The sequence below is a fragment of the Microcebus murinus genome, chromosome 3, assembly GCF_040939455.1.
Source record: "Microcebus murinus isolate Inina chromosome 3, M.murinus_Inina_mat1.0, whole genome shotgun sequence".
Classification (NCBI taxonomy): Eukaryota; Metazoa; Chordata; class Mammalia; order Primates; family Cheirogaleidae; genus Microcebus; species Microcebus murinus.
The window spans coordinates 768,496-789,782 of NC_134106.1; the positions used below are offsets into that span (position 1 = coordinate 768,496).

Consider the following 21,287-nt stretch of genomic DNA (forward strand, 5'->3'; position numbering starts at 1 on the left):
CTAGGCGTTCACTCCCCTCCAAAGACCTGGGGCCGCTGCTTGGCACCAAGGCCCCACTGCGCAGTGGTGATGAGTTGACATCGCGACCTGTCCCGTGAGCATTGGTGACAACTCGGAGACGCGGCTTGCTGGCCACCCCCTGGGGATGGGAGTGCTGAGATCGGTTTCCTGAAAGATCACAAATCAAAAATAAGTTTTTAAAACTCACATTCCCAGCGACACGGCAGCTCCAGGGAATTGCGTTACAGAGCAATTGATTGACGGGGAGAAGGCAGACTTTGGCAGAAGAGTGACTTAGGTGACACACGTGACCCCAAATTCGGATGCCGGGGCCACTTTTAAGACCGCAGCGGAACAGTTATCGGTGGATCTGTGACTGCAAATGGAAAGCTTCCGGTTTCTTCTTTCCCGCAGACGCCTTATCGGAAGATCTACTGCAGGTCATCGCGAACGTGTCCGGATGCCTCCCCTACATGCTGCCGCCAGAGTGTCCAGACACGTGCCTGGCCGGCAAGTACCGGCTCATCACGGGAGCCTGCAACAACAGGTACGGCTCCAGGTCTCTGATCCTCTCGAGACAGGGGATTGGACGTGCTCAGCCGCCAAAGTTGAGGCTACACTGCGTGAGCCTCTCCTCCCCCCTCCGGGGACGGGCTCTGCCCCCCCGCATCCCTGCTAGGAGCCTTAAGCACAGCGTGCCCCCCCAACTTCATTCCCAGCAGCAACACCCCCTCTGCACCACCCACGCCACCCACGCCATCAATCACCCTTACAGACCCTGCAAACCCACGGAACGGCCCCAGCGATAGATATTTCTACTCTAATCCCTCCATAATATTCTTCCACCTGCAGAGTGTTTCATGCAGTATTATATGGTTGCCCTACTTACGGAGCAGGAAGCATGCTTCAATAGCAACTCCATGCTTTTCTTCTGCCTTTGCAGACGAAAGATCCTTAGAAACTTGTTCCAGGGACTGTGTCTTTCAGAACAAAAGTCTTGTTATAGCAACAAACCTTGGTCCTCAAAATTTCTTCTGAGATATGTCAGAAAGGGAACAAATAATGAGCTATCGTTAAAAAGACTTTTATTGCTGTCTCAGCAAATAATTCGATAAAGCTGTCCTTTAAGTTTTTAAAAACAAATTGGAAAATATCAGATTTGCACAAGCATTAGTTACCAATCATTGGTCTTTCACTATCTCAATAGCTATAAAATGCTCCAAGACATACAGCATAAATTTAATTATATGTGAACCTTTTCTACTTAGGTATACCTTACTTAACACAATATACTAAGAAGTAGTTTTGGACATCAAATAGTATTGAATGCACCTTTGCCTCACCATGCACTTTAAATATATTTTTGTCAATTTAAATATATCTTTGTCAAAACATATTTTTACCAATAGAATAAAACTGTAGATCAGGCTACTCATGGAGCACACCAGTATTTAACCTAATTGATCGCACCCATTTTCACTGCCAAATAGATCAACCAAATAGGACTTCCTCTCTCTCAGAAAAGGGCTAACTTTATTTTTAAATGAAACAAATATATTAATAGTTCCCTTGTCAACTATCTTACTTATAAACTTAGAACACTGCAGCAAGTTTTAAAGTTTCTGCAAGTTCATATGGTATGGGACAGACATTCTAGGTGGCTTATGGTGCTTTGATTAAAGGAAGTTGAAATATCACAATATTTCAAATTTGCCCTTTTGTTTGGCGCCTCAGAAATTTCTTTCCTCCAGAGAAGTGCCCGGTACATCCTAGAAGGGTGAAGACTGGCTCTGAAGAAAAAGTGGGAGAGAGCTCGAGGGAGGGGGCCGTGGGGGCAGCACAGCCCAGACAGCCGGGGATGCCTCGGGGTCTCCAGGGGCCAGCAGAGTCCACCTGCCTAGGTGCGCCCCAGGCTGGAGTCATGTTCAAGCCTGAGGTCCCAGGGAAGCCCCTGGCTTATGTCCATTGAGAACAGTGCTTGTGTCGGGGGCTTGCCATGTCCTTCTTCCCCTCCCGGCTCACACACCTGTGCACGTTCCTTTCCGCAGAGAACACCCCCGCTGGGGCGCCGCTAACACAGCCCTGGCGCGGTGGCTGCCTCCTGTCTACGAAGATGGCTTCAGCCAGCCCAGGGGCTGGAACCCCGGCTTCCTGCACGGCGGGTTTCCCCTGCCGCCGGTGGGTACCTCGGCCGCAGACTCGCCGGAACTGGTCCCCACCTGCCCACAGGCACTCCTGAGGTCTCGTGGATGTGCCGGGCACTGCGCCGGGCTCTACCTGCCCACCCGAGATCCTGTGCCTCCCTGGGGTGGGGGTGCGGTCTCTGTGCCAGCCCAGGAGCCCTGGAAGCCAGAACTCACCCGGCCTGTGGAGCAGTGTAGACAGACTCGGCCACGCTTCATCCAGCTCTTACAGTCCCGATCTTGACGATCACTCTAGTACGTCCGGATAAATTCCTGCATTCCTCGGGGAGGCCAGGCACAGCCAAAGACACCTTTCAGTTATCAATGATGAATATGCTCAGTCACGTAGAGATGAAGACGATCACTTGGCTCCCACAGGTGAATTTCTTTGCTAGACAGTCAGCCCCAATCTGCTGGTCTATTCGCTCCCAATTTGACCGTCCACTCCAATGGATAAACCAATCTGTCTGCTTTTTTTTTTTTTTTTTTTTTTGAGCCAGAGTCTCACTCTGTTGCCCAGGCTAGAGTGAGTGCCGTGGCGTCAGCCTAGCTCACAGCAACCTCAAACTCCTGGGCTCAAGCAATCCTCCTGCCTCAGCCTCCTGAGTAGCTGGTACTATAGGCATGCACCACCATGCCCGGCTAATTTATTTTTCTATATATTTTTAGTTGGCCAATTAATTTCTTTCTATTTTTAGTAGAGACGGGGTCTCTCGCTCTTGCTCAGGCTGGTCTCGAACTCCTGACCTTGAGTGATCTGCCCGCCTCGGCCTCCCAGAGTGTTGGGATTACAGGCGTGAGCCACCGCGCCCAGCCAGTCTGTTTGCTCTTATCCTGTATTTAGTAACGGAGTTCTCCAGAAACAAAGCACTGGCTGCTCTGTCCAAAGAATGTTCTGGACTAGCTCTGCCCACCACTCAGTCAGCCTTCCCAGACGGCTGTTTGGCGAGAGGACCCTGTGCTCCGGGGCTGGTGGGGACCAGAGAGCACAGGGAGGCTGCGTGTGCCTGCGAGGCTGGCGTCAGCTCACGTCCGCTCCACCCTTAGCGTGCAGCGTGTTCTTGGGCTCAATCGGAGCGTCCCTCACACGGGGTGACGGCATCTCGAGCCGTGCGCTGGACACAGAACCAGTTCAACTCCTGAGATCTTTTGACTCTATTATGAGGCTGTGATTCCATGATCCCATATTTGCTCAGATTGTATAACTATTTAGGCAAATAAGAGCCCAAGCACCTTTCCACGTGGGCTGTGTTAGCTTCCTCCTCCCGCTGCAAAAAATCGCTCCAAATTCAGTGGCTTAGAGCAACACAAATTTGCCCTCTTCCAGTTCTGCAGATCCAGAGTCTGGCGTGGGTCTCACTGGGCTCAGATGGAGGTGCTGGCAGGGCCCTGCTCCCCCCAGGGCTCTGGGGAGATCCGTTGCCTTTGCCACTTCTAGAGGCGCCCACGTGCCTTGGCCCAGGGCCCCCCTTTAAAGCCAGCAGCCTGGCGTCTCTCTTGTCTTCCCTCCACACTCACGTCCCCCTGGCCGCGGCCGGGAAAGGGTCTCCGACGTTAAGGAGCCCTGTGATTAGACTGGACACACTCGGAAGTCCAGGGCAATCTCCCATCTCAAGGCCCTTAATGTACTCACATCCGTAGGTTCCACGTGTTAGGGCCTGGACATCTGTGGGGGCCCTCTGGTCCCCAAATATTCACGTCAGTCCCACAGGAGAACACATCCACCCCATCGCAAGCACCCCAAATCCCACCCACCACAGGGTCCATTCGGTGTCCAAAACCCAACCCCATCTCACTGTTGAGAGCGACTGAGTCAGGGATGAGCAGGCCGTGGGCAAGAGTCTTCCCGGGGCGAGACTCCTCTCCAGCCGGATCCGTGAAACCAGGAAACGGTTGTCTGCTCCCAAAACACGGTGGCAAGACAGGCATGAGATACAGACTCCCCACCGGAGAAAGGAAGGAATCGGGAGAAAATGGGAGTCGCTGATCCCAGACCACCCAGAAATCCAGCCAGGCAGGCTCCACCAGTTACGGGGCCTCAGAGCAATCCTCCGTGGTGGCCCGGCTCTGCCCCTCCCCCTACATCATGGACTGTCTCTCCCCACCACAACCCTGAAAGCTCAGCACTTTCACGTCCAGTTACTGATAAGGAAACTGAGGCTGGGAGCCCTTACCCAACAGGCCCTCAGATCACCACGAGTCGGTGTCCGGGACCCAGGTCCAGGTGTGTCACACCCAAAGCACAGGTCACTCCCACCGTAACCACGGGGAATAGATCTCTGAGCACCCACGGCTGTGACCCACGACCCTGCAGCGTGCCACCTTCCTGCCTGGGGGCGCCTTCCTGCGTCCTGGCAGACGGTCTCTTCTCACCCAGGTGCGGGAGGTGACCAGACAGGTCATCCGAGTTCCGAACGAAGCTGTCACAGAGGATGACTGGTATTCCGACCTGCTGACGGTGTGGGGACAATATATCAGTCACGACATCGCGTTCACACCTCAGAGCACCAGCAGGGCCGCCTTCTCGGGAGGGGCCGACTGCCAGCTGACCTGTGAGAACCAGGACCCCTGCTTCCCTATACCGGTAGGTTGTTTAATGTTTTCATGTTCATCGTGAGACTAGCAAACGCCATGTAAAAGGTCCGTCAGAAAAGCACAGACTGAAACGCCAAAGTCCCCTCCTTGTGTCCTATTCCAGGGGATGAGGGCTGTTGTGAATTTCCATGCATCCCACTAGCAGGTAACTGTCATGCGTGTATACAACATATACATACGTGTGTGCACATGCTCTTTTTCACACCTACTGTGTCATACCATGAGCACGCTCTGTGCCTGGTAAGGGCCACTTAGCAATAATTGTTATACTTCTCTCTATATAATCACATGGGAAAACTTGGACTGATTTCTGACTCCCCAATTTTCCATGTGTGTGTACCTTGTAATTTAACCACTTCCCTCACTCATGAGCACGTAAGTGGTTTTCAGCCCTGTTGCTGTCCTTACTCTGCCACGGGTGAGGAAGCAGAGAACATATTCGAGCAGAAATCTTGGTGCACACGTGCACGCCTAACGTAGGAAGGGCAAGGTGGCTAAATGACAGAAGAGGTGCACAAGCCACTTTGATAGATGCTGCAGAATTTCTCTGCATTGATACTGCACGCATGCTCACTCTTACCAGAAAAAGAAAGACAGCACAGGTGGGGTGCTGAGGGCTCCTGCTCCGATGCTTCCCGAAGGAGCCCTGCCTCCCCCGGAGCTCCCTCCATTGCACCAGGGTGGACGGGCCCACCAACAGCTCTGCCTCTCTCACCCACGGGGCACTGCAGAGAGTCCGATGCCGGGAGTCGTGGCTGGCCCACCCCGCTGGTGGCCACGCACTTATCCCCGGCACCTGCTCTGCCTCATTGGTCTCAGTGTCCGCCCTGTGCCTTGCTCACGGAGAAATGTTTTCCTCCTCATCATGCTTAATACATATGAGAGGGCCGTGATGTTCAGCAAGCAAGAGCCTTTTGTCTGGAGTCCGTCCAACCACCATGACCTGGGGCAAGCTGCTTCACCTCCTTAAATCTCAAACGCACAGCGATAGGGGGGACACCGGTGCCCACGGGAAGGGCCAGCGCCAGCCCCGGGCAGGGCCCACCCTGGGCTCACCCAGGTCAGGCGTGTGGTGGACGGACGCACGTGCGCCCTGCGCTTTGGGTAGCTCCTTCTCACCGAGCCGGGTCGGACGCCACAGGAAACCTGGGAACGTGGGGAAACGGGCTGTGATTTAGCTGTCATAGTAGGGACGAGCTAGGCCCAGACCAGGGCTCCGCGCTCCCCCGCAGTGTAAGCGGTGGTGCCCCCCAAACCGGGCAGCTCTGCCCGCTGCGCTCCTAAAGGAAGTGGGGTTCGTTGGAAAGAGGAGAAGTCAGCTCTTCCAAAGCCCCTAGGGCAGGTGGAGGGGGTAAGAGGTGAGGTCGGTCTGAAAGGGTCTGAGCTGGCAGGCAACGGCTTGTAGGAGGGGACACCCAGGGGGGCAAGAAAAGTCAAGGAGGGCGGGGCGGGCGGACGGCACGGAAGGGCTGGCGCAAGCCCTAGGTGACCCGGATGTCCGTGTTCCGGCAGCTCCCCGAGAAAGCGTCTTCGGCGCGCCCCTCCTGCCTGCCGTTTTACCGCTCGTCCCCCGCCTGCGGCACCGGGGACCAAGGCTGGCTCCTGGGCAACCTGTCCCGGGCGAACCCGCGGCAGCAGATGAACGGGCTGACGTCCTTCCTCGATGCCTCCACGGTGTACGGCAGCTCCCCCGCCGCCGAGAGGCAGCTGCGGAACTGGACCAGCGCCGAGGGGCTGCTGCGGGTCAACGCGCGCCACCGGGACGCAGGCGGCCGCGCCTACCTGCCCTTCGCGCCGCGCCCCGCGGCCTGCGCGCCCGAGCCCGGCGCCCCCGGCGCGGCCCGCGCCCCCTGCTTCCTGGCCGGGGACGGGCGCGCCAGCGAGGTCCCCTCCCTGACGGCGCTGCACACGCTGTGGTTGCGCGAGCATAATCGCCTGGCCGCGGCGCTCAAGGCCCTCAACGCGCACTGGAGCGCGGACACCGCCTACCAGGAGGCGCGCAAGGTCGTGGGCGCCCTGCACCAGGTACGCGCGCGGGGGTGGGGGCAAGCCCCGGGCGCCCTGTGGGTACGCAGAGTCAGCCTTGGCACACTGGGCCCCTCCTGGGGGGAGGAGGAGGGCTGACCCTGGTGCCTGGGGACCCTCCCGGGCCCCTTGTCCCCGCCGTCCAGCCTCTCCGGCCCGCGGGGGTTATCCAGGACGCGGGCTGCAGCCGCAGCAGCTCTGCCGCACAGCGCGGTCCGGCCAGTGCTTCCCAGGTGCCGTCCCCAGCGCCTCCCGGATTTTAACTCATTTAGCAGTTATCCCAACAGTCACCACTGGCGAGTGGGCACCAGTGATTCTGATATTTGTGTATTTTGGAAACAACGGAGAAAACGCAGAACTTATTCTGTGTGAGCTGTCTGACTTAGCAAGCTAAACCGAGGGACTGTTTTAAATCTGTCTTCGTTTTATGACTATTTTAAATATTGCATCAGAGGGCTCTGAATGGGGGCTCAAGTTGGCCGTTTATTCATTGTCAGATGTTGGAGAAAGTTACTCACAGTGGTAAAATACAGTTGCCGACTTTCCTGGCCTCAGTGGGTTGTAGGTAGGAGTGAGAGGCTGTACAGACTGTTCCCCCACCCCCACCCCGCTGTGCCCTGTGTGGGCTCCTGACACCCCCCCCCAGGGCACGGTGACTTGGGGGAGGGGTGCGAACCTACTGTGAATTTTATTCTGTTAAGTTTCCTCTGCACCCCGTCCCTGACTGTCAGCTCCCTGAGGACAGAGATCCTTGTTTGCTTAATTCTTTCTTCTAGCACCTTCAGTATGCCTGGCAACAGGGAAGTGCTTGATAAACACATGTTGAGTTTGTGAAGTGGAAATCCCAGGGGTCCAGCCTGGGTATCCCTACAAGGGCAGGACCTGGGTGAACTCCAAGTGACGGCTGCAGCCAGCCCAGCCTCACTCCCAGAGACTATTCACACAGGAGGAGAGAAGCTGACGTTATCAGCTTTCCATGGTGTTCCGGGATTATTCAGGGGTGTGAATTGTTCGGTGTGTCTTACACTAGCCCTGTGATTGCAAATTAGAGACACGCGAATCGTGAGTTTCTGAGAATCTCACCCGGCCTGGATATAATGACATCCTCTACTTCTCAGTAGGTGAAATAATAACAGTAACATCGATCAGTAAGGAAAGTATTTGGTATCTACTCTCCTCGACCCGTTTTCTGTGTGCTCTGCTTTTTTAAAATGTGAACATTCTTTTCTCCTTGGTTTTACATTTCACTTTCAGATTTCCTTTTGTGCTTTTTTCAGTCAGTAGGTCCTCTGTAGTGCTTTTTGTAAATACCTTGGAAACCTTAAAAAAAAATAACAGGCTGTAATTGATGTGTGGATCCAGCCGCTGTGGGGGTCCAGGGTGCCCACGTGGTCTCTCTCCTCTCCCACGGTCTGGCGACTTAATGATCTGAGTCTCTCTCCCCCTGAAAAGCGTCAGATATTGAAAGGGAATGGCAGGCAGGTTTATAGCAGAGAAGTAGCACCCCCCATACGTGCAGAAGCCGGGCCGGCAGACTCACGCACCCCGCAGGAAGCAGGAAGGCTCGAGCCTGGCCTGAGCCCCCGCCGGGAGGCACAGCTCCTGCCCTGGGTCCACCACCCTCCAGGAGGATCGGGCTCCTCTGACTCCCTTTGTAGAATACTCACAGGGTTCTTCTCCCACAGCTGGGGATGGGGGCAGAGCACGTGTGCCGGGTGTTTCTGCAGGGGTCTGCCCTGGGTGGCCCTCGCGCTGGGTCCGGCATTGTCCCAGGAGACTGCCCCTACCGACGGGAGGTCCCGCAGAGCCCGGACTCCACTCACCCTGTTCTCTGCCTGAGGATGCCCACAGCGCTCTAGGTGTGTCATGACGCCAGGCAGACTCAGATGCTCATTTTGGCAAGACCTCCTGACCCGCCTGGGCCTTCCCCTCCCGCGTGTCCAGGCTGGGGACATGTCGACGGAGCCTGCCCCTCCCCCGTGTGTCCAGGCTGGGGATGTCTCGACGGAGCCTGCCCCTCCCCGTATGTGGCCTCAGAGGTGAAGGTCGGACCCCCAGAGCAGGGCTGGGTCCCTCAGCCGGAGGCAGAAGCCAGAAAACAAAAACTCAGGCCACCTTTGTCCCCCCAGAAGTCCCCAGTTATGTGCCTAGCAAATGCATTTTATCATTTGGAAGGCACGTGTGACCAGTATATAAACGACGTTTGTTATTTTTACACAACCTGCTTGCCCTCCTGCACTGACAGCCCACGTAAGACTCGAGTTTCCGGATAGAATCCCTCCCGCCACACCTCCTTCGGGGCATAGTGACCGAAATACTCTCCATAAACACCAAAGCAACTTCACACTGACTTTTCTGGCTGAGATAAGCACTGTTAAATCTAAAAGCAGAATGCTCGCACACAGTTCTCCCCAGACCATGCGTGGAAGGGTAATTTGAAGACCCTGTGGCTGCGCAGGGATAGCCCAGTGACAGAGTGCCACGCCGGACAATGCGCTTTGATTTGCTCCCCGCAAAAGCGCTTGGAATCAAGTAGCGCCGTCACTTTGCGGCAATGCCGAGAGGAAGCTGCTCTCAGCTGCAGGTCGCCCAGCCAGGAATGCGGCCGCCACCTGGGCCAGGCAAGCGCCGGGGAGACCCAGGTGTCCTGCTGACACTCTGCCTCGGCCACCAGCGGTCCCCGTCCTGGGGACAGGACTGTGCCTGGTGAACGCACCTCCTCAGCATCCACGGGAAACAAACGAACGAAAAACATTTTCTAGGCATTCGATTTGAGGTCTTCACTGCAGGGCAAGAAAACGCCATTCACAGATCCCAAACTGGCCACACGGTGCCCGAGTGTGTCATGTCACGTCACGGCCAGTCACGGAGGCATCTCTCAGCTCTCGACTGCTCCTGCGTGTTGCTGTACCGCGTGTATTTACTCTGTGCTGCGCCTGTATCTGATACTACATGATAGACTATGTACTAACACTGTGCGTGTCTTTGGTTCTGCAAAAACCCTGTGAAGCCACATAAGGAAACGGGCTCAGGAGACCCTTCGTCACACAGCCAAGAAATGCGGGGGCAGGGTTAGAGTTCAAGCTGGGCTCACTCCGGGGCCCGAGATTCCTCGATGTGCCCAGATTTCTTATCGAAGTTTTGCGTTTAGGTGTCGGTGGATTGCTCCCAGGTGGTGAGGTGAAGGGGGAAGACAGTCTGTGATGGAATGTTCTAGGTTTCTGATGTGGAGCGAGCGCCCTGCCCTGCCCACCCCCCTTGGAGACTGTTTGGGGACGTCTCTGACACCCTGCTTCAAGCCCCATAAATGCTGGGAGCTCCGGGCTCACCGGGACCGGCTGGCGTCCTGCACCTGCGGACGTGATGGCCTGTCCCCCTAGCTTGGTGGCGTGCCCCTTCCTGTGACCCCTTGGTGACACGACTTCAGCCCAGGGACGTCCCTTCTTCTCTGTGGCTGACTCGACCCTGGTCCTGGGCTTCGCCTACAGTCCGTCCCCGCCGACGCTCACCTGTCCCCCTTCCCGCACAGATCGTCACCCTGCGGGACTACGTCCCCAAGATCCTGGGCCCCGAGGCCTTCGAGCGGCACGTGGGGCCCTACGGCGGCTACGACCCCGGCGTGAACCCCACCGCGTCCAATGTGTTCTCCACGGCCGCCTTCCGCTTCGGCCACACCACGGTCCGCCCATGGCTGCGGCGGCTGGACGCCAACTTCCAGGAGCACCCCGACCTGCCCAGGCTGCACCTGCGAGATGTCTTCTTCAACCCCTGGATACTCATCCACGGAGGTGAGCACCTGCGCCCCAGGTCGGGTCAGAACCCTTCCCGCCTCCTTCCTGTGACTTGTCTCCCCAGAGAGCTGCCCAGGTGCTTCCTCCTTCCCTGACTAGTCACACCTGGGAGCTGCCCAGGTGCTTCCTCCTTCCCTGACGGGTCTCACCTGGGAGCTGCCCAGGTGCCTCCTCCTTCCCTGACTGGTCTCACCTGGGAGCTGCCCAGGTGCTTCCTCCTTCCCTGACGGGTCTCACCTGGGAGCTGCCCAGGTGCTTCCTCCTTCCCTGACTGGTCACACCTGGGAGCTGCCCAGGTGCCTCCTCCTTCCCCTGACTGGTCACACCTGGGAGCTGCCCAGGTGCCTCCTCCTTCCCCTGACTGGTCTCACCTGGGAGCTGCCCAGGTGCTTCCTCCTCCCCCTGATTGGTCTCACCTGGGAGCTGCCCAGGTGCTTCCTCCTTCCCTGACTGGTCACACCTGGGAGCTGCCCAGGTGCCTCCTCCTTCCCTGACTGGTCTCACCTGGGAGCTGCCCAGGTGCCTCCTCCTTCCCTGACTGGTCTCACCTGGGAGTTGCCCAGGTGCCTCCTCCTTCCCTGACTGGTCTCACCTGGGAGCTGCCCAGGTGCCTCCTCCTTCCCTGACTGGTCTCACCTGAGAGCTGTCCAGGTGCCTCCTCCTCACCTGACTAGTCATACCTGGGAGCTGCCCAGGTGCCTCCTCCTTCTCTGACTGGTCTCACCTGAGAGCTGCCCAGGTGCTTCCTCCTCCCCCTAACAAGTCCTGCCGTGGCCTGTGTCTTCAGGCATCCTCTTTGTTCCGTGACTGTGGCCCACGCCATCAGCGTTGGAGTGTTAGTGATCAGGTTACCCATGGAAGTGAGTCCTTGGGAAGAAAACGTTGCAATTCCCTGGTGCATTTTCCAGAAGGGTTGTTCTTAGGCCTCCCTGGTCCTTTCCTCTTGTTCCTGTTCCCGGTTCTGTGTGTCTGTCTGGAAGCTTCTCACCCGTCTCAAAAGCTGATTGACTCCGCGTGCGTGTGGCGCGGCGAGTGGGGGGATGGTGGCTGGCAGGGCGCTCTGTGACCCATCCAGACAGGCGCTCTGATGTGAGCTTGTCAGATGGGTCAGGCGGGGCTCAGCCCGGCCTCACCGGGCCCCACGCCGGGCTGTCCACATGGCGCCAGGCAGCCCTGGGGCCGAGCTGAGCCCACATTGCCCGCGACTGAGGGTCCACACGCCATCGGAGGTGGCAGACCCCGTGGGTGATTGATCTGTCTTGGGTGCTGGTGGGACGGGGTCCCCAGGCGCCCTGAACCCCCAAGCCGAGTCTCTCCCTTTACTGTTCCGCACCTCAGACCTCCACCAAGGCCTCGCCTGGCTGTAGCGTTTCTGCTGCTGAAAAGCAAGGCGAGACCCTCGAGCGTCTCCCGGGCCCCTCTCCAGGGTCTTATGGGTTCTGGGGTCCGTCCCCCACGAGCCACCAGCCGGTGCCAGCTGGGCGGCTGATCCACCAGCACCGGCAACGAGGATGTTCTGGAAACTGAGGGATCCCATGGGGCGAATTCACAAACGTGCACAAAGACGTTTGCTCAGGATGAACGCACTCCTGCCTCTCTGGAGCCGGGTGGAAGCCCCTTGCCCCTCCTGGCGTCTTGCAGGCGGCCTGGACCCGCTGCTGAGAGGCCTGCTGGCGAGCCCGGCCAAGCTGCAGGTGCCGGCCCAGCTGATGAACCAGGAGCTCACCGAGCGGCTCTTTGTGCTGCCGAACTCCAGCACCCTGGACTTGGCGTCCCTCAACCTGCAGAGGGGCCGTGACCACGGCCTGCCAGGTCTGGGGGCCCCTCCCCTGCGTCGCTCCGTCCGCTGGGCGTCTGTCTGTTCGGGGACTGACCTAAAGCGAGACGCGTCTCAAACCCACCGCCCGCTTGTGAGCAAAGGGGCTTCCAGAGCTCCGTGGCTCACGCAGCTGAACGGCCGCCCCAGCTTCCCTTGGAGGACACAGTGGCAGAAAGACGCCCGAGAGACAGCCAGTCCCGGGAGAGGGAGCGGGACCCTCTGGGCAGACAGGGACGGGTCTGTCTCGTGTCCGGGGAGCTCCGGGGGTGGGTAGCATGTCCCCCTCCTTCTCGGCCTCAGCCCTGTGTCCCGGGCCCAGAGGTCATTGTGCTGCCAGCTCCGTGGTCCAGCCTGGCCCCTGGCGTGAGTGATGCCAACAGCCCCTCGCCCTGACACCTCCGTCCCCCGCCCCGGGGGCCTCACACCCGCACATAAAGAACCCGGCGAGTGCTCCCAGCAGCCTCAGGGCGGATGCACCAGGGGGCAGAGTCAGAAGCCCAGGTCACCGGCCTGGACGAGGCACCCCTAACCGCAGCAGAGCGGTGGGGTGACAGACGGAGGGTGGGAGACCTGGGGAGGGAGAGGCCAGGTTGGGCCCTAAGGGACGCCGGGCCCTGGGGGTGGAGCAGGGCTCTGCCGGCCTGCGAGGAGAGCCCCCGCCGGGCAGCGGCAGACACAGGGGCCCCAGCGCAGAGTGGCCGGCCCAGACAGGCGCTCGGGTCCCGCTCCCTGGAGAGGAGAGCGAGGAGCTGGCCACCTCTGCGTCCTGCTGTCCTCAGGGAGCAGAGGCTCCCAGCGTGGGGACGGGCCGGCGGCTCTGCGGGCCAGACTTGCGCCCAGGCGAGGTGATAACGCAGCTGTCTCCCGGACGCGGCAGCCTGGCCTCTCTCCCAGCACGTTTGGGAACAAGCCCCTCAGCAAGGGCCCTGAGGTCTTGCCAGAATGTTCTACCTGGTGAAGGCCACGGGCACAGGGCAGTGCAGAGGTTTCCCCGCGGCCGGGGAGCGGCAGGGCCCTAGTGCTGCGCGTGCAGCTTTGGGTGGGCGGCACGGGCGTGGGGGGCCGCCCGCACCCCAGACCTCGGGGAACGCAGGCCCGGCCCCCGGTCCCGCAGGGTACAACGCGTGGCGGCGGTTCTGCGGGCTGCCCCGGCTGGAGACCCCCGCCCACCTGCGCGCGGCCGTGGCCAACCAGAGCGTGGCGGACAAGATGGCGGCCCTGTACAAGCACCCGGACAACGTGGACGTCTGGCTGGGCGGCCTGGCGGAAGACCTCCTCCCAGGGGCCCGCACGGGCCCGCTGTTCGCCTGCCTCATCGGGAAGCAGATGAGGGCCCTGAGGGACGGCGACAGGTGGGCACGGGGGCCGGGTCTCTGCCGTTTCCCACGCGGGGTGGCCGTGCACCCGGGTTTGCTCAGAGCGGCCGGCTCTGGGCTTCCACCGCACACCTGGGCAGTGCCAGACACAGGGAGGCGGGGCCTGGGGGGCGTCTGTCCCGGAGCCCCAGGTGTGGGTCGGTCTCCACCCGGACGCTGTCAGAGAAGGTCGAGAAGCACAGCTTGCTTCGTTAGCCGCCTCCTTACTCGTGCACCTGGACATGTGGAAAATTCAACAGCACCAGACATGGGGCAGGCAGGAGAGGTGGGACCCCGGGGGCGTCTGTCCCGGAGCCCCAGGTGGGGGTCGGTCTCCACCCGGACGCTGTCAGAGAAGGTCGAGAAGCGCAGCTTGCTTCGTTAGCTGCCTGCTTACTCGTGCACCTGGACATGTGGAAATGGAAAATTCAGCAGTAATCCCAGCACTCTGAGAGGCCGAGGACGGAGGATCGTTTGAGCCCAGGAGTTCGAGACCAGCCTGGGCAACAGTGAGACCCCGTCTCTACTAAAAATAGAAAAATTAGCTGGACATGGTGGCACATACCTGTAGTCCCAGCTACTTGGGTTAAGTGCTGAGGCTGTGCCCTGTGCCTGTGTCCACCGACATCTTTTTTTTTTTTTTTTCTTTTTGAGACAGAGTCTTGCTCTGTTGCCCGGGCTAGAGTGAGTGCCGTGGCGTCAGCCTAGCTCACAGCAACCTCAACCTCCTGGGCTCAAGCGATCCTCCTGCCTCAGCTTCCCGAGTAGCTGAGACTAAAGGCATGCGCCGCCATGCTCAGGCTGGTCTCGAACTCCTGAGCTCAAACAATCCTCCTGCCTTGGCCTCCCAGAGTACAGATTCCAGCTGCCAGGTGTGATGTTCAGGTGACCCAGGCGGGAGGCTCCGCCAGCCAGGGTCCTTGGCTGTGAAGCTGCTGTTACAAAGGTTGGTGAACACAGGCGGGTGTGGCGGCTCACACCTGTAATCCCAGCACTCTGAGAGGCCGAGGCGGGAGGATCATTTGAGCTCAGGAGTTCGAGACCAGCCTGGGCAACAGTGAGACCCCGTCTCTAGTAAAAATGGGAAAATTATCCAGACATAGTGGCACATACCTGTAGTCCCAGCTACTCGGGAGGCCGAGGCGGGAGGATCACTCGAGGTCAGGAGTTGGAAACCAGCCTGAGCAAGAGCGAGAGACCCTGTCTCTTCTAAAAATAGAAAGACATTAATTGGCTAACTAAAAATATATATAGAAAAAACTAGCCAGCATGGTGGCGCATGTCTGTACTCCCAGCTACTTGGGAGACTGAGGCAGGAGGATCTCTTGAGCCCAGGAGGTTGAGGTTGCTGTGAGCTAGGCTGATGCCACGGCACTCTAGCCCAGGCAACAGAGCAAGACTCTGTCTCAAAAAGAAAAAAGATGTCGGTGGACACAGGCACAGGGCACAGCCTCAGCACTTAACCCAAGTAGCTGGGACTACAGGTATGTGCCATCATGTCCGGCTAATTTTTCTATTTTTAGTAGAGACAGGGTCTCACTGTTGCCCAGGCTGGTCTCGAACTCCTGAGCTCAAACGATCCTCCCGCCTCGGCCTCTCAGAGTGCTGGGATCACTGCTGAATTTTCCATTTCCACACGTCCAGGTGCACGAGTAAAGCAGGCGGCTAACAAAGCAAGCTGCGCTTCCCGACCTTCTCTGACCGCGTCCGGGTGGAGACCGACCCCCACCTGGGGCTCCGGGACAGACGCCCCCGGGGTCCCACCTCCCCCACCTGCCCCGTGTCTGGGCTGCCCACGAGTGCGGTGGAAGCCCAGGCACGCGGTGAGCTGGGAGTGGGGACGCATACGGACAAAAACAATGGGAGACGCTTTCTTTTCATTTTTAACGACCCCACGCACTCAGCCCCCTCCGTCTCTCTCTCCCTGGAGGTTCTGGTGGGAGAACGGCCCCGTCTTCTCGGACGCGCAGCGGCGCGAGCTGGGCAAGCACTCGCTGTCCCGCGTCATCTGCGACAACACGGGCCTCGCCAGGGTGCCCGCTGACGCCTTCCGTGTCGGGAGGTCCCCCGAGGACTTTGTGTCCTGTGAGGACGTCCCCGGCCTGAGCCTGGAGCCGTGGAGGGAGGCGTTTCCTCAAGGTGAGTTTGCGCCGCGTCTACACGGCAGTGCAGCGGGCAAGGGTCACAGGAGGGCGCACGTTCTGCTGGAAGCCGGGTTCGAGTCTGCGCTGCTCAGCAACAGCACCTTGCCCTGCCTTGTGTCCACGGGGCTGGGAGCCGCCGCGTCCTGCTGGAGGGAGGAGGGACGGGGGTCGGGAGGCGTCACTCAGCCCGGCCCCACCCCGAGGAGAGGACCCGCGTGCAGGTGTCTGGGGGAGAGCACAGCCCAGCGGGGCACCAGCCCTCCAGGCCAGGTCCTCGGCTGCGGGTCTGTGCTGTGCAGGGGCGGGGGGGGGGGGTCCATCGGCTCCCCGCCTGCCCCCCCCAGCCAGGTCCAGGTCACCTGCCGAGCCGTGGCCGCCACAGACGGACACAGACCTGCCCACAGCCCTGGGCACCGTCACCGTGGGGAGGCGGCGGGCGAGATTACGCAGTTTTAACAGCAGACAGGACGTCTTCTGGGAAGACGTGGGGCTTACCAAAAACTTGCAGGTTATTTGGGATTTGGCTTAACAAAGCAGATGTTCTGGCTTTAGTTCTGTGCTTACGACGCGGATCAAATTACACCTCACAAATCCCAATGGAGGTGAAACACTCTTATCACGCAAGCGCCAGCTCTGTGCGTGTGAGACCGGGTTGCACGCGGGAGCCGAAGAGCTAGTCATGGTCCTCCTTATGGGAAGTGCTTTGCCAGAGGCTGGGGCCACTTACAGGTACTGATAAATTAACACACACGCACACATGCACACACATGCACACATATAAACAGACACACTACACACATACACAGATACCCATGTACACAGCGACACACATAGCACACACCACACACATACACAGAGATACACATGCACACTACACAGACAGCACATATAGCACACATATGTATGCAAACACTACACATGTATGCATACACATACACACACCCACATACACATACCACACGTATACACAAACACATATGTATGCACAGACACGCTACACACAGGTACACACACATGCCTTCACACGCTCTCCCTCTGGCACAGGGAGACACACACCTGTGAGCCCCACCTTCCACGGCCGTGCCCCCACACACAGCCAGTCCAGGTCCAGCGGGTCGGGCAGGAAACGTGACCTCTGGGGACCCAGTTTGGCCACGCCCACTGCGCAGTTTCCTTCCTTGTGGTCCGACTGCGTGTTGTCCTTTCCACGTTGCACAGACGACACGTGTGGCCTCCCGGGTAAGGTGGACCACGGGGACTTCGTGGCGTGTGCGGAGTCCGGGCGGCGTGTGCTGGTCTACTCCTGCCGCCACGGGTTCGAGCTCCACGGCCGAGAGCAGCTCACGTGCACCGGGCAGGGCTGGGACTCCCCGCCCCCCGTCTGCGCAGGTGAGTCGGTCGGCAGGGGTGGGTCCGGCGTCGAACACGGAAAGCCTGCGTGTTTCGGACGTAAATGAAGCATGGATGTTGCCAAAGTGCCTCTGAGCTGGTCACCTGCCCAGGTGCTCCGGGGCGGTGAGGGGCTGTCTGCGTGGCGGGCCACGGCCCAGGTGAGCACCTGTCTAGATGACGGATGTGTCGAGAGTCGCACCAGTCACGGCCCACAGGGCGCAGGCCAGGCGAGGCCAGAGAACGAGCTCACAGAGCAAATTCCTCACACGAAACACGACAGACGTTTCCATGCCAGGAACCCACAGTGCAAGGCCACGTCTGCCACCGGGCAGGTGACTTCCAAGCCCGTGACCGCAGCGTCCTCAGGCCCTTGGGCTCCTCTCCCGACCTTCCTCACGCTTGGGGGACAGGGAAGAAGGGGAGGCCACTCGCAGGGCACACTAGGAGACGCCCCCTGAGCCCCGCCCTCCAGGGTGCCACCCAGCCGCCTGGGGGCCACGAGTGTCCTGCAGTTGGGCCTCGAGGGCAGAGCCCAGTCCTGGGCCCCACCGGGCCGCACCGTGAAACAGGGTGAGACCCCCAGAGGGGAGACCCCAGTGTCAGGCGGCCCCTGTCCCCTGTCGAGTTCAAAAATGCCCAGGACAGAACCTGAAACGCCTGGGCGGGGGTGGTGGAGGAACCTTCCGGGCCAGCGCTCAGCAGCGGTCACTGGGAGGCCGGCCCGTCCCTCCCGGGGCGGCTGCAGGAGGGGGGGGCGTCAGACTCGGGGCCTGGCGGGGCCGACGGGACCAGGGGCAGCGGTGACGTGTCTGGAGAGAGATGAACTCGTGCAGGATTGCGGCTGGTTTGCCAGCAGAAACCAAAACAAAGTCGAACTCCTTTAGTTTGTGCTCCAGCTGTGTTTGGGGTCTGGTCATGAATGACAACGGACAAGGAACAGAGTCAGACAACGCCCCAGAGAACAAGGGACAAGCACGCTTCTCCCAGAGAACTTTCCGGAAGCCTCACATGCCAGGAGCCCGGCCGTTGTCCGTAGCTGATATTGATCCACCCACAGCAATGTCTGCTACCCCAGCCTGTCCCGCTGGGGAGCTGGTCCATCAGCAGCAAGAGTTCAGCCTGTCCCGCTGGGGAGCTGGTCCATCAGCAGCAAGAGTTCTACGACGTGGAGGTGTTTCCTGTCGCTGGCTCGGGGCCTGCGTCACCCGCGGTTCCCGGTTTCCCATGTGGCTGCAGTCGAGAAAGCCGGCCTGAGCTCCGGGTTCAGCACATAGCACATGTTATGTCTCACGGGCCTCCCTGGGCTGTGCACGTCACTTGCACACCTGCATCCTTCTGCCTACATGTAGCTGCTGGTTTGGGGAGCTCACTCCCCCAGGCTCCGAGCACGAGGCTCCCCAGGGTACGAGTGACAGGGGAGCATCATAGGGGACCCGAGTGTCCTGCAGTCCGCCCGTGCAGACCGGCGTGTCCTGCGGCGGCCACGCTAGGCCCTCATAACGCGGCGTGTCCTTCCGACCTTCTCAGCTGTACAGCTGTCATCCCAATCGGTCTCCTGTTCCTGAAGTTTTTTTAGCCAACATCCTCTCTCCGTCTTTCCCTCCCTTGGTTTTTCATTCCCAAACCAGCATTTCCATAAGGCCAAGATCAGCCACACTAAGGACTATTTCTAACCTGGGCACCAGGGCCCAGGCCCAGAGCGAGCGCCCAGGTGGGCTCAGCGGACGGCAGGAGCGGCGTCTCCCAGAGCCTGTTGGACCTGGGGCTCCTCTGCCCCCCCCCCCAGCCCAGAGCTGGGACCGGCACTCGCCCCGAGACCCCGCCAGGGAGCGGGCCTCAAGGTGCGGGACGCCCCTTTGTCCCAGAGTAACTCTGTGCCTGTCTCCACCGCTAGAGGACTCAGGTCCACACTTCCTGCCCCCGTGTCTGGGCCTGCTCAGTAGCTCCTCAGTCTGTTGCCCCGACTGCTCGGCTCTGCACGCCTCCATGTTTCCGAATGTAAACTGAGGATGGGGATGCGGTGTCGCTCGTTGGTGCTTGCACTTAAGTTAATTTAGTTAATTGATGCATAGCACAAAGAACAAGGCACAGACCGGTGGTCGGCACAGTAAGGGCTCGAGAGCCGCGGCCAAAGCTGGGAATCCACGCCGGGAACTGCCGCGCTGCGTAGACGTTTGTCCCTGACCTGGAGACTGTCCGTGTGACCTGCCACTCAGTAAAAATGCAGGTGACGGAGTATTGAGGATATTGAGAGTCATTTAGATTTTTTTTTAAAGCCGTGGGATGTATTTAGATGTGTCATGTTAGTATTATAAGTGTCGTCACGAGCCAGAGAGCCCGGCCGTGCACAGTCGCTGCCATGGCAGAGTGGGTCGGGCAGAGGGAGTGAGATTACCAGTGTTTCGTCTGTAGGGCTCTCTGGTTTTCAGCTTATTACATCTGTGGTTAAAATATAATATCTTAAAAGGAAACAAATGACACAAAGCTCAGTGAGGAAAAGCCCTGGGATAAATGCACTCGTGTACGTACACAGACATTGTTGCCACGTCTGCTCCCTGCACTAGAAGCTTCTAAATCAAGAACCGCAAGAAAAAAAAAATAGACCCAAGTATCCGGTCAGGGGAAACCTCACTTCTGTGGTAAGCCGATAGGAACATGCGGGTTCAGGCGGACCCTCAACGAAATGCACATGTCAACCTGTCCACAGCATCAGAGAGGAAGCGGTGGACCTAATAAAATTTTTAATGCAAAAGTCAAATGAGATTTGCAGCCGTTTTCTCTGTTTAAATCCTGCTTATCCCCTAAAATCCATCACATAAAAACCTGATTTAAACAAAGCCAGCAAATGAATTGGAGTCAGTCTCATCTGAGAGCTTTGAAGTTGCGAATTCCAAGTACCGTGTTTTCCCGACAATAAGACAGGGTCTTATATTTATTTTTTCTCAAGAAGCCACCCTAGGGCTTATTTTCAGGGGATGTGTTATCTTTTTTTAAGGACAGTACAGTAATCTACATTTACTCAAATAGAGTGAAGTCGTCTTCTTCTGGAACATCATCATAACTCTCCAAACCCTGAATTCCATCCTGAATTTCTTGCGACTCTATTTCTTTTAGAACCATTGGCCCCAGTCTCTCATGTCAGGCCATAGAGCTCTCATGGGGCAGATGAGAAGGGCTGCTCGTCTTCTTTACCAATCCGTGACAAAATGCATGGGTTGTGCAGATGCGCTGCGTAGCCACGCCCGTCACTAGGGCTTATTTTCGGGGCAGGGCTTATGTTGCGCAAATGATTAGAAATCCTGCTAGGGCTTATCTTATGCGTAGGTCTTATCTTCAGTAAACATGGCAGGTAAAATGCTGGAGTCTGTGGCCTTTTACAGCAGCTACTGCCCGGAGGTTACGCGTTATTAAATGAATGTGAGCAAATGTTTCCTGTCTATTGTGGAAAGTGAGGTTTGCAGTCAACACAGACTTGCTCAGAGACACGGAAACACCTGTGCAGATGTGCACTAGCTAGGTAGCCAGGTGTGGGATCTGGGGACGCAGGCCCAGGCTGGGAGGACCGGGTGGGGCAGGGGAGGTCATCGCTGGAGCCCAGGAGCGCGGGGGAAGGGCCTCGGCAGCAGCGCCCAGGCCAGGGGGCTCCCGGCACAGGCGGGTTGTGGGCGTCCAGCCCGGCTCACCGCGCCGCCTTGTCGCGCAGATGTGGACGAGTGCGCGGACCCCGCGCGCGCCCCCTGCCACGCCTCCGCGCGGTGCCGGAACACCAGGGGCAGCTTCCAGTGCGTTTGCTCCGACCCGCACGTGCTGGGCGACGACGGCAGGACCTGCGTAGGTGAGGCCCCGCCCCCCCGGCGCCCACCGCGGATTGGGTGCAAGGGACCAAGTGCGCTGCGGGTGGCCGCCCCTCAGGGACCAAACCCGGGAGGGAGGAGACCGGCCCAAGACGCGCAGGCCCAGGGCGCTCCAGGCGGAGATGCGCC

The 21,287-nt window shown here is 58.8% G+C and overlaps 1 protein-coding gene across 1 annotated transcript in view; it reads left to right on the plus strand.

Annotated features, from left to right (window-relative positions):
- The window catches only part of TPO (thyroid peroxidase), a 44,201-nt gene that overhangs the window by 7,537 nt on the left and 15,377 nt on the right, over positions 1-21,287 (plus strand). Inside the window, exons 4-13 of the mRNA XM_076000502.1 lie at positions 415-547; positions 2,049-2,178; positions 4,561-4,767; positions 6,291-6,803; positions 10,333-10,591; positions 12,236-12,406; positions 13,528-13,765; positions 15,699-15,907; positions 17,131-17,301; positions 21,008-21,139. Coding sequence (XP_075856617.1) covers positions 415-547; positions 2,049-2,178; positions 4,561-4,767; positions 6,291-6,803; positions 10,333-10,591; positions 12,236-12,406; positions 13,528-13,765; positions 15,699-15,907; positions 17,131-17,301; positions 21,008-21,139 — 2,163 coding nt within the window. The remainder of the gene's footprint in view (positions 1-414; positions 548-2,048; positions 2,179-4,560; positions 4,768-6,290; positions 6,804-10,332; positions 10,592-12,235; positions 12,407-13,527; positions 13,766-15,698; positions 15,908-17,130; positions 17,302-21,007; positions 21,140-21,287) is intronic.